At 51.5% G+C, this 18,061-nt stretch overlaps 1 protein-coding gene across 2 annotated transcripts in view; it reads left to right on the top strand.

The window, feature by feature from the left end:
* The window catches only part of LOC147097600 (adhesion G protein-coupled receptor L1-like), a 410,191-nt gene that overhangs the window by 314,312 nt on the left and 77,818 nt on the right, over positions 1-18,061 (top strand). For both annotated transcript variants that reach the window (XM_085971570.1, XM_085971569.1), the window contains exons 14-15: positions 1,313-1,379; positions 3,182-3,273. In XM_085971570.1, the coding sequence (XP_085827696.1) occupies positions 1,313-1,379; positions 3,182-3,273 (159 nt within the window). The remainder of the gene's footprint in view (positions 1-1,312; positions 1,380-3,181; positions 3,274-18,061) is intronic.

The following is an 18,061-nucleotide window of genomic DNA, read 5'->3' as shown; positions in this document are numbered from 1 at the left end:
GGGTCGATCTTGCTCTCCATCCACACCCTGCTCATTGCAGCCTTGAATCTCGGCCTGGAGAGACCTGTACATCAAATCTGCTGGAAAGAACAATGAAGAGGCCCAGGGAAAGAGCTCAGAGTGCAGCCCCCATAGTCTCTTCTAAATCGATGCAAGGAAGGTCAAATCAAAATGAACCTGCAAAGTGCTGCTCAGTACCCAAAACTCCTTCACACAGCGTTGAATCTCTCCAGAAGTCTCTCTCTCTCTCTCAGAATGCGTGGTGCAAAAATGTCGCTGACAAAAAAAGGCAGGAAGCGGTCGCCTTTAAATAGCGCTCCCCCCATCCCTTCCTGACTGCAAAACGTTCCACTCTACCTGTCGTTGCTAGTGGCAGGCGGAAAGGCAGGGGGCGTCACTCAGTATCCGGTCCGGGGCGTTGCACGCTCGACTGACGTCATGATCTGCGGGCGCAGGAGATGGTGGCGGTAGTGATTAGCACCGCCGCAAAATGTCTGGTCAATTTCGCGAGAGGCGCAAACATCGGTGCGCCCGGGGGCTAGTTGCTTTGCGCCCCGTTAGTGCCCTCTTAGTGCGCTAACGGAAGGCGCAAAGCAACTGAATTTTTCCCCCCTAGAGTGGGAGCTTGAACCCATGACCTTCATGACTTGGCAGGTAAGAGTGCCACCGACTTAGCCACTCAAAATAACCAAAGTCACTTCCCTTGAAAGGCTGATACCTGATTGGCAACTTATTGCATTTAGCGATAGGATTGACATCCAATACTGGCAAAGATTCCTGTACCCACTCATTAAAAGGTAGCTGGCCACAGATTGCCTGCTGGCACATCCAGGTGTACCTTCTCCAACCAGAAGACAGAGGCCCCTGGGAGGCTGTGTTCAAACCGGACAATCTCCTTTCAGGGAATGGCTGCTTTAAGCAACGAGCTCACCCGCCTTCTAAAAGCACGCACCCGCCCTGAGTAGTATTCCCCTTTAAACTTCAAGGAAAAGCCCATTGCCAGATGGTAAGTTGTGTTTCAATGTTTTATTTCACTGATAAATGCCTCTGTGCCCTGTCAGAGTTGATATTTAAGGCAGGATATCCATCACCAGCGAGAGGGCTGAGGCTGACTGCGATGCATTTATCACCAGCATTATGTTCACGCCGTCTAACGCACTGAGCTAATGCTTTCTCTCTGCTCTCTTCCTCCATTCATCAATTCCATGATTTTCTTCTTTCCGATATCCATTTGTTTTCCTTGTCTCTTTTTTTATTCCTTCATGTCATCTCTCACCACCCCCTCCCCCCACCCTCCCTCCTCCACACACAGATGCTGGCTCCGTGTGGACAACTACTTTATCTGGAGTTTCATCGGACCAGTGTCCTTCGTTATTATGGTAAGTACGGATTCTGGTACTTTGCGGGCTTCACAATGTGTGGTTTTATGTGTTGCTGTGTGACGTAAAAAAACTACAGGAAACTTTGTGATATCCGGCACCGACGGGACCGAGCTGTTGCCGTCCCATCAAAACTGCCGGACAAACCAGCGGTAATGTTAAAACATATGGAGCTCTTGAGCTCCGTATCTAGCAACAAACCCTGTTGCTTAGCAACAGCTTCTAAACAGTCGGCCGTAGCTTGCAAGTGTCTCTGTAGCTAAGCAACAGCTTTAGCTAGACCTTGCAGAGCCTGACTGGTGAAAAAAAAGCAACGAAAAGAAAAAAAAACTTACTGAACCGACTCCTGAATTTTTGCCGGTGGATCGAGCATTCCGGACAGTTAACCTCCGGATAAACCAAAGTTTCCTGTATTAGGCACTTGGTCTAAGCGTTAAACAAAGCTTTAATCAACTGTTTTACAACATGGAGGCCTAGTTGTGCCCTTCAATAGTTCCTGTTAAGAATGTCCTGCGCAAGCTGGGCCCGTGCCCGAGTATTTATACTCTCCCTGCACAGCGCCACCCGCAGGCCGCTCAGTATTATTTCATAAGTCTTTCTTTCATGAATGACTGATTCATGTCAGTGTGTGCTGGTGCGTGTGTGTTGGCGTGTGCTGGTGCGTGTGTGTTGGCATGTGCTGGTGCGTGTGTGTTGGCGTGTGCTGGTGCGTGTGTGTTGGCGTGCACCTCGAGTGCCTGTTTGTATGTGTATTTGTCTGGATATTTGATGATCAGCACCCCATCCACCACCTTAAACATGCGCTCCCTCCACCACCGGCGCACCGTGGCTGCAGTGTGTACCATCTACAAGATGCACTGCAGCAACTCGCCAAGGCTTCTTTGGCAGCACCTCCCAAACCCGCGACCTCTTCCACCTAGAAGGACAAGGGCAGCAGGCGCATGGGAACACCACCACCTCCAAATTTCCCTCCAAGTCACACATCATCCTTACTTGGAAGTGTATCGCCGATCCTTTATCGTCGCTGGGTCAAAATCCTGGAACTCCCTCCCTAACAGCGCTGTGGGAGCACCTTCACCGCACGGACTGCAGTGGTTCAAGAAGGCGGCTCACCACCACCTTCTCAAGGGCAATTAGGGATGGGCAATAAATGCTGGCTTTGCCAGTGACGCCCACATGAATCTGTTTTTTCGTGATGTAGGTTGAGGGATAAATATTGGTCAGGACACCAGGGAGAACTCCCCTGCTCTACAAAATAATGCAGTGGGATCTTTCACATCCACCTGAGAGGGCAGACGGGGCCTCGGTTTAACGTCTTATCTGAAAGACGGCACCTCCAACAGTGCAGCACTCCCTCAGCACTGCACTGGAGTGTCAGCCTAGATTTTTGTGCTCAAGTCTCTGGAGTGGGACTTGAACCCACAACCTTCTGACCCAGAGGTGAGAGAGAGCTACAGAGGAAGCCAGAGGTGAATTATGAAAGATTTGGTGGGGGTATTTGCAATTAGTGTGGTGAGTTTTTATTTAATTTGAGAGTGCTGCGTTATTCACCAGATAGAACAGTGTTTGGTTCAGGGTCATTTAAAACAAGTTCCCGATTGGGCTTCTTATTCACCTGAAGCCCTGGCCTGGGATGCCCTGGGGCATTCTTGTAAAGTGTGTGTAAAACCCGGGCATCCTTGAGGCCTCTGCACGTGATCCCACTCTGCCTCAACACTTGGCTTCCACCGCCATGTTGCGTCTTCGCTCAGCGTGTGGACGGTTTTCCTGAGTCTGACTTTGTCCGCTTTCCCCCCTGGCAGATGAACCTGGTCTTCCTGATGATCACACTGCACAAGATGATCCGGAGCAGCAGCTCCCTGAAACCAGACTCCAGCCGGCTGGAGAACATCAAGTGAGTGACTTCCTGGGCAGGAAGGAAGGTTTGCGGGGAGGGAGGATGGGGGCGGTGAAGGAGAAGGTGGGTGTGGGGGGCGGGGAACGGGGGTGAGGGAGGATGGGGGAGGGGAGATGACGGGGGCCGGAAGGATGGAGCGCGAGAGGAGGGCAGCGGGGAAGGGAAGACTGTGAAGGGGAGGGAGGATGAGGGGTACGGGGGCGAGGGGTGGAGGACAGGAGTGGAGTGAGGATGGCGGGGTGGGGGGAAGACACGGGGATCAAGGACGGGGAGGGGATCAAGGGGTCATTGGCTGCTCGATAAAGGGAGGAAGGACGTGGGTTTGATTGGCAGCAAGCTAGAGCGAGGCGGAACTGGGGATTTCATTGGCTGGTTGGTTCCGTGTTGCTGTCTGCTCGACGGGTGAGATAGGTTGGGGGATTTTAGTAGGTCCCGGATTGGGAGAAGCAGGACGGCGGGAATTTGATTGGCTGCTGGGTGGATGAGGGAGAGTTCATTGGCTGCCGATGAGGACGGTGCACGTTGGCATTCAGGGCCTACTGGATTGGGAAAGGCGGGAGAAGGGGTTTGCTTGCACGAGGAGATAAAGCCTCATTAATGAAGCGTGAATCGGCAGAAAGTAGAGCCAACGCCTCACTTTTCACAGGAAGTTTCACAGGAGTGTCACGACCGGCCTAGCATTCACCAATCGGCATTCTTCCCACCCCGCTGACCGCTGGCCTTGTCCCCTTGGCCTCCTTCCTGGAAAGCCCAACTCAGTTACGGAGGGGTCCACGGACCGTAACCACCCCCCACCCCTGCCCCCCTCGCCCGCCGGCCCAGTCTTCTAGCCCCTTACAGCGGGGTCAGATCGATTGGGGGAGGGGTTCTGGCAACTCGGATCGGACCTACGCAGGAAACGTGCGTTCACGGCGGAATCGCGCAGGTCGGTCGAGCGTCCTCAGTGCCACACTACCAATTCCGCCATGTTCAAGTTTCAAAATTGCTTTGAGGCTGCTCTCAGCACACACGCCTGGTCCCAGGAGGAATTTTCCTGGCTCGTCGCTCTTTGTCCACCTGTTTAAATTGGGCTCTTTTTGGCCTTCCATGTTGTTCACTGACCAACGTCCATTCTTAAAGACCGGACTGATTGTGTTTTCTTTGTTTCTTCCCCCCGCGGGTTGGGTTTTGCTGCCTTTGTTTGACTTGTCTATCTGCGTTACTGCTCTCGCGCTGGTTTTATCTGCTGTTCGCTGCTGCATGTTTGCACTGCGGGACTCCTTCGGCCCAGATCTACTGCCCCAGCATTGATGCTGCCAGCTGCTAACTACCTCACTCACCAGTTCCATCAAACCAGCCAATGGCTGTCCCGGGTTTGGAGGAGTCAGGGGGAGTTCACACGGGAGGAAGAGTTGCAGATGGACTTCCATCCTAAGCCAACTGGTAATCGGCCAAGGAACTACCTTCTCCAAGCGAGGCGCGTCTACTGGGACCTGGCTGAGGAGACCTGGTGTTGCCGTCTCCGCTTCTTAAGGGTGGTTGCGAACGGGGTTTGTGCTGTCTGCTGGAGCCTGACCCGCAGGCAGGATCTAGCGCAGGGACAATCCTCTCCCATGGCTGTGAAAGTCACTGGAGCCTTTACAGCCACCAAATCCAGCCTAGCCACCGCCGGCGGCATTTGCCAGATTAGTTACTCCACAGACATCTCAAACACTTGGTGCACTTTCGCCATGGAAAGGAGGCAACAGCATTGGAGGGCAGGCTGTCCTAAAATACAAGACCTCGTTAATGGCACACAAAGCCCCTTACAACAACCACATGGGGTTTTTAATCTGGGTTTTTGCCTCCCCAGGAGATCACATGGCTTTCGGGTGTGTGTATGTGTTGTGATGGACAAGGCATCGCAGTTATGTGGGACAGGCTGTATGGACCAGCGGGTCTTTTCCTGTCCGTCATTTGTTCGTATGTTCGCATCCAGCGGCAGGCAAGTCTTTAACTCCGTTAATGTGCAGGTGACTTTAGACCGCAGGTCAATGGAGGTCGACCTACGGTAGCCCAATAGCAGCCTTGATGCCTTCATCTCGTGCCAGGTCACTGTGCCAGCGTTATTTCAAGGAGCCAGGCGACTGCACAGCTGGTTGCTTAGGGGACCACGGATACCCCTTGTACCGTTGACTGGCGACACCAGCGAGGAACCCCCCAAAAAAAAGGCCAACCGTCAAAAGTCAAGCAATTAAAAAGGCGAATGGAATGTTGACCTTTATCTCAAGGGGGGCTGAAATACAAAGCGGGAGGAAGTTTTATAAAGCTCTGGTCAGAGCCCATCTGGACACTGCGTACAGTTCTGGGCACCGCACCAAGGGAAGGAGATCCTGGCCTTGGAGAGGGTGCAGCGCAGATTCACCAGAAACATACTGGGGCTAAAAAGGATAAGATATGAGGACAAGTTGCACAGACTAGGCTTGTATTCCCTTGAGTTTAGTAGATTGATGGATGATCTTATCAAGGTGTTTAAAATGTTAGGATTTGATAGGGCACATAAGAACATGAGAAATAGGAGCAGGAGTAGGCCATTCGGCCCATCAAGCCTGCTCTGCCATTCAATAAGATCATGGCTGATCTTCGACCTCAACTCCACTTTCCTGCACTATCTCCATATCCCTTGATTCCCTTAATATCTAAAAATCTATCGATCTCTGTCTTGAATATACTCAATGACTGAGCCTCCACAGCCCTCTGGGGTAGAGAATTCCAAAGATTCACCACCCTCTGAGTGAAGAAATTTCTCCTCCTCTCAGTCCTAAATGGTCGACCCCTTATTCTGAGACTGTGACCCCTGGTTCCAGACTCCCCAGCCAGGGGAAACATCCTCCCTGCATCTACCCTGTCAAGCCCTGTAAGAATTTTGTATGTTTCAATGAGATCACCTCTCATTCTTCTAATCTCTAGAGAGTATAGGTCTAGTCCACTCAATCATAGACAATCCCCCCATTCCAGGAATCAATCTCGTGAACCTTCGTTACACTCCCTCTATGGCAAGTATATCCTTCCTTAGGTAAGGAGACCAAAACTATACACAATACTCCAGGTGTGGTCTCACCAGGGCCCTATATAATTGCAGTAAGACGTCTTTACTCTTATACTCAAATCCTCTTGTAATAAAGGCCAACATACCATTTGTTTTCCTATTTGCTTGCTGTACCTGCATGTTAACTTTCAGTGATTCGTGTACAAGGACACCCAGGTCCCTCTGAACACCAACATTTCCCAATCTTTCACCATTTAAAAAAATAATCTGCTTTTCTATTTTTCCTACCAAGGTGGATAACTTCACATTTCTCCACATTATATTCCATTTGCCATGTTCTTGTCCACTCACTTAGCCTGTCTATATCCCCTTGAAACCTCTTTGCATCCTCCTCACAACTTACATTCTCACCCAGCTTTGTATCATCAGCAAACTTGGATATATTACATTTAGTCCCCTCATCCAAATCATTGACATAGATTGTGAATAGCTGAGGCCCAAGCACTGATCCTTGAGGTACCCCACTAGTTACAGCCTGCCAACCCGAAAATGACCCATTTATTCCTACTCTCTGTTTTCTGTCCGTTAACCAATCCTCAATCCATGCTAGTATATTACCCAAATCCCATGAGCCCTAATTTTGTTTAATAACCTTTTGTGTGGCACCTTATCGAACGTCTTCTGAAAATCCAAATACTCCACATCCACTGGTTCCCCCTTATCTATTCTACTAGTTACAGGAAACTTTTTTTATCCGGCACGGACGGGACCGACGTGGTGCCGGCTCATCAAAAATTCCGGATAACCGAAAGCTATAGTAAAAGATACGGAGCTGAGAGCTTCGTATAAAGCAACAAACCCTGTAGCTTCAGAACAATGGCCACAAGTTGCAAGCGTCTCTGTAGCTTAGCAACAGCTGCAGCCACACCCTTGCACAGCAGCAAATGGAGGAAGGCAAGTAATAAAAGTTACCTGAACCTACTCCTGAATTTTGCCGGTTAACCGAGATTTCCGGTTATTTAGGTGCCGGTAAATCGAAAGTTTCCTGTACATCCTCAAAAAACTCTAACAGATTCGTCAAACATGATTTCCCTTTCATAAATCCGTGTTGACTCTGCCCAATCCTATTATTATTTTCTAAGCGCCCTGTTACCACGTCCTTAATAATAGATTCTAGCATCTTCCCTACTACTGATAGGGTAGATGGAGAGAAACTATTGCCTCTGATGGGAGAATCAGGAACAAGGGGGCATAACCTTAAAATTAGAGCCAGGTTGTTTAGGATTGAAATCAGATAGCTTTTTCACACAAAGGGCAGTAGAAACCTGGAACTCTCCTCCTCAAAAAGCAGTGGACGCTGGAGGACAATCTCAAGACTGAGATCGATAGATTTTTGTTGGATCAGGGCATCAAAGGATATGGGGCAAAGGCGAGTAAATGGGGTTGAGACACAGATCAACCGTGATCTAATTGAATGGCGGAACAGGCTCGAGGGGCTGAATGGCCTCCCCCTGCTCCTGTGTCAGGTCTCCTGCTTCCATGCGAAGTCTGACCTGACCTACAGTTGGCGTATTGAACCGGCAATTCCGCTGCCTGGGCAGATCAGCTTGGGGCCCTGCTGCTCTACAGCCCCGAAATGATCATCGTCTGCCACATCCTGCATAACTTTGCAGTACAGAGGGGGGGGAAACTCTCCAGCCAGGGGACCAGGCAGAGGAGGAAGAACAGGAGGAGGTAGGTCAAGTGGGTAAAGCTGATGGGCAGCCAGAAAGACTAAAAAGAAAGAAAGACTTGCATTTACATAGCGCCTTTCACGACCACCGGACGTCTCAAAGCGCTTTACAGCCAATGAAGTACTTAGAACATAAGAACATAAGAAATAGGAGCAGGAGTAGGCCAATCGGCCCCTCGAGCCTGCTCCACCATTCAATAAGATCATGGCTGATCTGATCCTAACCTCAAATCTTCTATCACTCTGCATCCACCCGAACCCATGTGATCTCCCGGGAGAGGCGAAAAACCAGATAAAGACCCAATGGCCAATTTGGGAGAAAAAAATCTGGGAAATTCCTCTCCGACCCATCTAGGCGATCGAAATTCTTCCAGGAGATCACTCTGTCCCTATATTTTCTACAGTACTTACCTTCTGTAAAGGCGATCTCCACCCCAGCCAGGAACAGGAATAAAACCATCTCCTGAAATCTAACACAGAATTAGAACACAGTAGGAGCAGAACAAGGCTACACGGCCCCTGGGCCCACTCCACTACCCACAGGGCCATGACCATTCCGAACCCAGACTCATGTCCAATTTCCTGCCCGCTCCCCGTAACCCTTAATTCCCTTTACTTCTAGGAAACTATCTATTTCTGTTTTAAATTTATTTAATGATGTAGCTTCCACAGCTTTCTGGGGCAGCAAATTCCACAAACCTACCACCCTCTGAGTGAAGAAGTTTCTCCTCATCTCAGTTTTGAATGAGCAGCCCCTTATTTTAAGATTATGCCCCCTAGTTCTAGTTTCACCCATCATTGGGAACATCCTTACCGCATCCACCCGATCAAGCCCCTTCACAATCTTATATGTTTCAATAAGATCGCCTCTCATTCTTCTGAACTCCAATGAGTAGAGTCCCAATCTACTCAACCTCTCCTCATATGACCACCCCCTCATCCCCGGGATTAACCGAGTGAACCTTCTTTGTACTGACTCGAGAGCAAGTATGTCTTTTCTTAAGTATGGACACCAAAACTGTATGCAGTATTCCAGGTGCGGCCTCACCAATACCTTGTACAACTGCAGCAATACCTCCCTGTTTTTATATTCCAACCCCCTAGCAATAAAAGCCAACATTCCATTGGCCTTCTTAATCACTTGCTGCACCTGCATACTAACTTTTTGAGTTTCGTGCACCAGGACCCCCAGATCCCTTTGTACTACAGTACTTTCCAGTTTCTTGCCATTAAGATAATAACTTGCTCTATGATTTTTCCTGCCAAAGTGCATAACCTCACACTTTCCAGTATTGTATTCCATCTGCCAAATCTCTGCCCACTTACTTAGCCTGTCTATGTCCCTTTGCAGGTTTTTTATGTCCTCCTCACTCACTACTTTCCGCCCCATCTTTGTATCATCTGCAAACTTTGATATGTTACACTCGGTCCCCTCCTCCAAATCGTTAATATAGATTGTAAAGAGTTGGGGACCCAGCACTGACCCCTGCGGAACACCACTAGTTACTGGTTGCCAATCTGAGAACGAACCATTTATCCCAACTCTCTGCTTTCTGTTAGAGAGCCAATCCTCCACCCACGCCAGAATATTACCCCCAATCCCGTGATTTTTTATCTTGAGCAATAATCTTTTGTGTGGCACCTTGTCAAATGCCTTTTGGAGTGTAGTCACTGCTGTAATGTGGGAAACGCGGCAGCCAATTTGCGCACAGCAAGCTCCCACAAACAGCACTGTGATAATGACCAGATAATCTGTTTTTGTTATGTTGGTTGAGGGATAAATATTAGCCAGGACACCGGGGAGAACTCCCCTGCTCTTCTTCAAAATCATGCCACGGGATCTTTTACGTCCACCTGAGAGGGCAGACAGGGCATCGGTTTAACGTCACATCCAAGCAACAGCACTTCCGACAGTGCAGCACACCCTCAGCGCTGCACTGGGAGTGTCAGCCGAGCTTTATGTGCTCAAGTCCCTGGAGTGGGACTTGAACCCACAACCTTCTGACTCAGAGGCGAGGGTGCTGCCCACTGAGCCACAGCTGACAATTAGCGCATCAATCATCGATTGGCAGGACTTACACCACCACCCCAGCCTCTCCCGCCACCCCAGCCTCTCCCGCCAGCCCAGCCTCTCCCACACCCCAGCCTGTGCATCACCCCAGCCTCTCCCACACCCCAGCCTGTACATCACCTGTCCCTTCTCACTATAAGTCTACACAGGACATTTCAACAGAGGTGCAGCCAGTTTATTTCCCTGTTCTGTGTCTCTGCGTCAATGTTTGATCCCCTTTTTCTTGCCTAGGCCCTAAGCTCCCTAAATCTCTCCGCCTCTCTCCTCCTTTAAGACGCTCCTTAAATTCTACCTCTTTGACCAAGCTTTAGGCCCACCTGTCCCAATATCTCCTTGTGTGGCTTGGTGTTTGATTTACGCTTCTGTGCAGCGCCTTGGGATGTTTTACTGCATTAAAGGCGCGATATAAATGCAAGTTGTTTGTGGGTGGTTCCGCAGATCAGAAACTGGCCTCGGCAGTACGGGGGGCATTGAGCCACGTCCTCTGCCACTCCCCAGTCTGTGCAGGAATCTCAGACCAGCGAGAGCATTCTTCCCCACGGCGAGACCAGGTTGTCCACACCAGGGCTGTCCAAACTTCAGCCCCCCGCTGAGCCTTGCCAGCTGGGCCCTCGGCGCCCAGGCGATCTCGGTCCAATCGCACGCTTCTGTTTCTCACCCCCGGTCTTGTCCCGTTAGAATTTCACATCCCCGGCGGGTTGAAAAAGGCTGTTGGTGGCCAAATCCCAAATCGGGACACCAAAATATGTTAGCATCAGCAACTGGAGATATCTGGGAAGAGGGATTGAGACTTTTCAGGAGTAATGTTACATAGAAACATAGAAGATAGGAGCAGGAGTAGGCCATTCGGCCCTTCGAGCCTGCTCCGCCATTCAACGAGATCATGGCTGATCATCCAAACCATAGCACCCGGTCCCTACACCGACAGCCATCCCACCCAAGCCCTATCCCCATAACCCCACGTATTGAATCCCCCCTAACACTAAGGGTCAATTTTAATCATGGCCAATCAACCTAACCCGCACACCTTTGGACTGTGGGAGGAAACCGGAGCACCCGGAGGAAACCCACGCAAACACGAGGAGAATGTGCAAACTCCACACAGACAGTCACCCGAGGCCGGATTTGAACCCGGGTCCCTGGCGCTGTGAGGCAACAGTGCTAACCACTATGCCACCGTGCTGCCCGTTGTAAGCTCACGCGGCCCTCTGGTTGGGTAAATCAAAGAACTCAAGCGTGACCTGCCCATAAAGAGTGAGAAATTCTTCACCTGCACCCAAGCCTCTGATTCAACAGCACAGATAGTGAAAAAAAGAACTGCCATTTATATAGCACCTTTCATGACCTCAAGATGTCCTGAAGCGCTTTACAGCCATTTAAGTAAATTAAAGTGTTGAAACGCAGCAGCCAGTTTGTGCACAGTAAGATCCCACACATGTCAATGATCAGTTAATCTGTCTTCAGTGATATTGGTTGAGGGATAAATTTCAGCCAGGACACCAGGGATAACTCCCCTGATCTTCTGTCAAAATAGTGCCATGGGATCTTTTACGTCCACCTGAGAGAGCAGTCGGGGCCTCGGTTTAACGTCTCATCCGAAAGACGGCACCTCTGACAGTGCAGCACTCCCACACATTTTGTGCTCAAGTCTCTGGAGTGGGACTTGAACCCACGACCATTCTAGACTCAGAGGCGAGAGCGCTACCGACTGAGCCACGGCTGACACCCCAACGTGCCACTCTCAAGGCTCGACAGCACGTGCCAACACAAGCCACGGAGGCAAAAGGTGGCCCAGCCTGGCTCGATACACATACAGGCTGCACACCTCCAAATAATCCTGCCTATGGGATTATTGGGGGCCCCCCTTCCACTCCCAGGCGTTCCCGTGTGGGGGGGTCCACAAGGTGACGTGATGGATCAGCGTCGGTCAGGCTATCTCACTGACCGAGCTGCCTGTCCCTGGGGTGCTCCGGACAGGCTAGCGAGAGGGGCCCAGGATCACTTCCTTTATTCCCCAGGCACTGGCCCAGCATGGAAAGGGCTGCTCATCCCTCTTCTGAGTTGCATTAATTCACTGTAAACGTGAAAGCCTTTGCTTCAGTAAATCTGACCCATTTCAGTCGCTGCGCAGGTCTGGAGCTGAATTCCAGCACTCCTCGTTCCCTCAGTCCCCCGTACCCTCACTCACCCCGTACCCTCACTCCCCCCCGGACCCTCACTCCCCCCGTTCCCTCACTCCCCCCGTTCCCTCACTCCCCCCGGACCCTCACTTCCCCCCGTACCCTCACTCCCCCCCGGACCCTCACTCCCCCCCGTTCCCTCACTCCCCCCGTTCCCTCACTCCCCCCGGACCCTCACTCCCCCCCCGGACCCTCACCCCGTTCCCTCACTCCCCCCGGACCCTCACTCCCCCGTACCCTCACTCCCCCGGACCCTCACTCCCCCTGTACCCTCACTCCCCCCGGACCCTCACCCCGTTCCCTCACTCCCCCCCGGACCCTCACTCCCCCCGTTCCCTCACTCCCCCCGTTCCCTCACTCCCCCCGGACCCTCACTTCCCCCCGTACCCTCACTCCCCCCCGGACCCTCACTCCCCCCCGTTCCCTCACTCCCCCCGTTCCCTCACTCCCCCCGGACCCTCACTCCCCCCCCGGACCCTCACCCCGTTCCCTCACTCCCCCCGGACCCTCACTCCCCCGTACCCTCACTCCCCCGGACCCTCACTCCCCCTGTACCCTCACTCCCCCCGGACCCTCACCCCGTTCCCTCACTCCCCCCGGACCCTCACTCCCCCGTACCCTCACTCCCCCGGACCCTCACTCCCCCTGTACCCTCACTCCCCCCAGACCCTCCCCCCGGACCCTCACTCCCCCCGTACCCTCACTCCCCCCGGACCCTCACTCCCCCCGTACCCTCACTCCCCCCGGTCCCTCACTCCCCCCGGACCCTCACTCCCCCCGGACCCTCACTCCCCCCATTCCGTCACTCCCCCGCACCCTCACTCCCCCCCACAGCTTCATTAAAGAGGGGTGCAGTGTATATTGGGGTACAGTGTTTGTGTCAGGATACAGTGTGCGGAGGGAAGGGTGCAGCTTGTATCTGGGCAGAGTGCAGGGAGACAGATCGCTGCCTGACATTGTTAGAGTAAACAGGACATCGCCAGACCGGTGCAGTCACGGGAAGGGGTGCTATGTGGGTGTAGAGTGCTATTTTAGTGTGGAACACATTGGCTACTTTGATGTAGGGCATCTTGTGTCGTCATAGTGGTGCGGGGTTACCTTGGTGGAGTGTGCATTGTGCTGTGACACACTGGTGAAGCAGTGTGCATGGATGGCATACAACGTAATTGAAATGGCTGCCCGTTCACCCATCACCCCTGTGCTTGCTGACCTACATTGGCTCCCGGTTAATCAGCGCCTCAATTTCAAAATTCTCATCCTTGTTTTCATATCCCTCCATGGCCTCGCCCCTCCCTATCTCTGTAATCTCCTCCAGCCCCACAACCCCCGAGATATCTGCGCTCCTCTAATTCTGCCCTCTTTTGCATCCCTGATTATAATCGCTCCACCATTGGTGGCTGTGCCTTCTGTTGCCTGGGCCCGAAGCTCTGGAATTCCCTGCCTAAACCTCTCCGCCTCGCCACTTCTCTTTCCTCCTTTAAGACGCTCCTTAAAACCTTCCTCTTTGACCAAGCTCCTGGTCACCTGCCCTAATTTCTCCTTATATACCTCGGTGTCAAATTTTGTTTGATGACACTCCTGTGAAGCGCCGTGGGATGTTTTACTACGTTAAAGGCGCTGTATAAATACAAGTTGTTGTAATATGCCGCATATTGCCCTGGATGCTGCACTGTTGCAATTCATGGCATTTCGCACTGTTCCTGTGCACTGCATGTTTGCCCTGTGTTGCTGCACTGTTGCAGTGCCCTGTGTTGCTGCACCATTGCAGTGCCCTGTGTTGCTGCACCGTTGCAGTGCCCTGTGTTGCTGCACTGTTGCAGTGCCCTGTGTTGCTGCACTGTTGCAGTGCCCTGTGTTGCTGCACCGTTGCAGTGCCGTGTTGCTGCACTGTTGCAGTGCCCTGTGTTGCTGCACTGTTGCAGTGCCCTGTGTTGCTGCACTGTTGCAGTGCCCTGTGTTGCTGCACCATTGCAGTGCCCTGTGTTGCTGCACTGTTGCAGTGCCCTGTGTTGCTGCACTGTTGCAGTGCCCTGTGTTGCTGCACTGTTGCAGTGCCCTGTGTTGCTGCACTGTTGCAGTGCCCTGTGTTGCTGCACCGTTGCAGTGCCCTGTGTTGCTGCACCATTGCAGTGCCCTGTGTTGCTGCACCGTTGCAGTGCCCTGTGTTGCTGCACCGTTGCAGTGCCCTGTGTTGCTGCACTGTTGCAGTGCCCTGTGTTGCTGCACTGTTGCAGTGCCCTGTGCTGCTGCACTGTTGCAGTGCCCTGTGCTGCTGCACTGTTGCATTGTGTCAATGCATTTTCCCATTGCACTGTGAGTTGTCGGGCTGTCCCACTGCACTGTGTCAACGTGTCGCGCACTGTGTTAATTGCGCAGTTGCAGTGCGCTGCAGGTTGCAGTGTTAACGTGCTACTCCAGTGCACTACTTGCTACTTGCACGGTTACAGTTCACTGCGCTTGTTGCACGACTGCAGTTTGCAGCACTGCAGCTTGTTGCGCTGTTCCAATTTACTGCATGTTGTTGTGCTGTTCTCGTGTATTGCCAGGGATTCTTTGTGTCTCTTCAGAAAGGACATTAATACTGGGCCAGTGTGGCACTGTGATGGGGAAATACATTACTTTATTTCAAATAACCCTGGTTAAACAGCACAGCACAGCAAGAAACATAGTCATCAGAGGAGGTGGCCATTTCTTGTTGTTTACCAGCTTAGATTAGACATTTTAAGTAGCCTCTCAAACTGTCCGAGGATGCCCCCTATCCCCATTTCCAAAGTGCTGTGCGGTTTGTCTAATGCTGGGCCCCCAGACAGTGAGCGCTGCATTGAGGTAAGATACACCTGGTCTCCCGGGGTACGGAGCTGCCCTGCAATACCGACATCTCCCACTAGATGGTGGCCACAAGCTGTGGAAATTGCCAGCACTCTTCCCAACCTTCCTGGTCTCTCAAATAATACCGAGTTCCTTAGCTGCAATTATCCCACTTAACCTGCTCTTCCTCCTCCCTGCATTTAATTCATCGCACCAGCACCAACCCTAAACTCAGAACTGGAGGCAGTTCAGAGACGATTCACACGGTTAATTCCTGAGATGAAGGGGTTGACTTATGAGGAAAGGTTGAGCAGGTTGGGCCTATACTCATTGGAATTTAGAAGAATGAGAGGTGATCTTATTGAAACATATAGGATTGTGAGGGGGCTTGATCGGGTGGATGCGGGGAGGATGTTTCCCCTCGTGGGGAAATCTAGAACTCGGGGGCATAGTTTCAGAATAAAGGGTCGCCCTTTTAGAACTGAGATGAGGAGGAATTTCTTCTCTGAGGGTCGTAAATCTGTGGAATTCTCTGCCCCAGAGAGCCGTGGAGGCTGGGTCATTAAATACATTTAAGGTGGAGATAGACAGATTTTTGCAAGATAAGGGAGTGAAGGGTTATGGGGAGCGGGCAGGGAAGTGACTTTGAGCCCAAGATCAGCCATGATCTCATTGAATGGTGGAGCAGGCTCGAGGGGCCGAGTGGCCGATTCCTGCTCCTGTTTCTTTTGTTCTTATGTAACTTCCAAACTGTGGAACTCTTCACCTCCCACAATCCTCCCTTCTTCCTGCAGGCTGCCAGAATCCAAGCTTGGCCCAGTCTAGCCGGGACGGAATGGGTCTGGCCGTCTCTTCTGTTGTTTCCAAGCTTAGTGATGTCCTGCGCGAGAGCTGTTCTGCCCTAGCGTTAGCGGCGGCTCGGTGGGTCGCACTCTCTCGCCTTTGGGTCGGAAGGTCAAGGGTACAAATCCCACTCCAGAGACTTGAGCACAAAACCTAGCCCTTCACTCCCAGTGCAGTGCTGAGGGAGCGAGCGCTCATTATTTTGATGGTGTGGAGATGCCGGTGTTGGACTAGGGTGGACAAATGTAAGAAGTCACACAACACCAGGTTATAGTCCAACAGTTTTATTTGAAATCATTTTTAAGAAGAGCAGGGGAGTTCTCCCCGGTGTCCTGGGCCAATATTTATCCCTCAAACAACATCACTAAAAAAACAGACTATCTGGGCATTATCACATTGCTTTTTGTGGGAGCTTGCTGTGCGCAAATTGGCTGCTGTGTTTCCTACATGAGTGGGCAGTAAGGTGGCAGATGGAGTATAATGTAGGGAAATGTGAGGTTGTTCACTCTGGTAGGAAGAATAGAAACACAGAATATTTTTTAAATGGTGAGAAACTTTCATATGTTGGTGTTCAGAGAGATTTGGGTGTCCTCGTGCAAGAATCACAGAGAGTTAGCACGCAGGTACAGCAAGCAATAAGGAAGGCAAATGGCATGTTGGCCTTTATTGCAAGGGGGTTGGAGTATAAGAGTAAGGACGTCTTGCTACAATTGTACAGGGCCTTGGTGAGACCACACCTGGAGTACTGGGCACAGTTCTGGTCTCCTTATCTAAGGAGGGATATACCTGCCTTGGAGGCGGTGCAACGAAGGTTCACTAGATTGATCCCTGGGATGAGAGGGCTGTCCTATGAGGAGAGATTGTGTAGAATGGGCCGATACTCTGGAGTTTAGGAGAATGAGAGGTGATTGTCTTGTTTTACACACTTTGTACAAAACTAATAAATTGCAGGACAACGGAGTATTACAGTTTAAACTATTTTAAAGAAGCATCAGGTCTGATCTGACTCACAGCAGTACAGCACCGTGTGGACAAGATGGAGTCAGGACCCTGGGTCCTCCAAAACAATAGTAGTCCTTACCGATGCCTGCAGGCCAATGACAACTCAGCATGTGATCACATGTGAATATAATAGGTATTCCTTACAGATGCCTGCGGGCCAATGACAATTCAATATGCAAATGTTACATTGTAGGAACGGAGGTTCCTATCAAAAAGACTGAGTTCGACTCAGGTAATTAAATTAATGAACTTTAATGAAATCAAATGAGTTTAAACTGGAAATTGCTAGAACACATCAATAACAGGTCTATTCTCCTTGCGGGCTCCACGAGGACTGATCCCCCGATCAGACGTAGTGACATCATCACGTTCTTCCCGCCATTGGGGCATCATGTGACTAACGGCATGACGTCATCACGTTGAAACCGCGCTATAAAGGTAACTAGACATTGCTCAGTCAAACAGTGTAATTAAAGGTACAGGCACAGACAGTAACTACATTGATGTTAAAGGAATTATGTACAACCGCTCTGAGTCCTTTGGTGGCTCCGCCACATGCGCCCCCCCAGAATTGTCTTTAACAGAAAAGGTGAGGCAAGGTGGAGGCCTGATGAGCCTGTCCGATCGACTTCGATACCCTGGTAGAGGAAGTTGATGACCGATGGACGCGTTGGCAGTCGGTGGCGGCTGAGCAGGCGCGGCGAGCTCGGTAGAGTTGGCAGGCGGCTTTGGTTGATCAGGTGCAGCGGCAACGGGCGGTCGGCCACGTTTGGGTGGTTGAGCGACTACGACCGGGTGGTCCAGGTCCAGGTGAGCCGGCTTCAAGCGGTCCACCGAGATGTGATCCGGTTTCCCTCCGACGTCAACCAAAAAGGATTTGTCACCAGGTTCGATGACACAGAAAGGACCAGTGTAAGGGGGCTTGAGCGGATCCCGGTGAGCGTCGTGTCGGATGAAGACATACTCCGCATTCTTCAGTCCCGGTGGCATGTAGGAGGCGTGCAAACCGTGATTGGACGTAGATATCGGGGCAAAGCATCTGGCCGCTTCTTGGTGGCGAACGAGTTGCCGGGAGGCGGACCATGGCTCTGTGGGAGAAGGGAGGAAATCCCCTGGTACACGGAGCGGCTGGCCATAGACGA

This window comes from Somniosus microcephalus, chromosome 31, assembly GCF_052327205.1.
Source record: "Somniosus microcephalus isolate GS21.2 chromosome 31, FLI_Smic_1.0, whole genome shotgun sequence".
NCBI classification, from domain to species: domain Eukaryota; kingdom Metazoa; phylum Chordata; class Chondrichthyes; order Squaliformes; family Somniosidae; genus Somniosus; species Somniosus microcephalus.
Note: the sequence above shows the minus strand (reverse complement) of the source record. Positions and strands in the feature narration are given on the sequence as shown.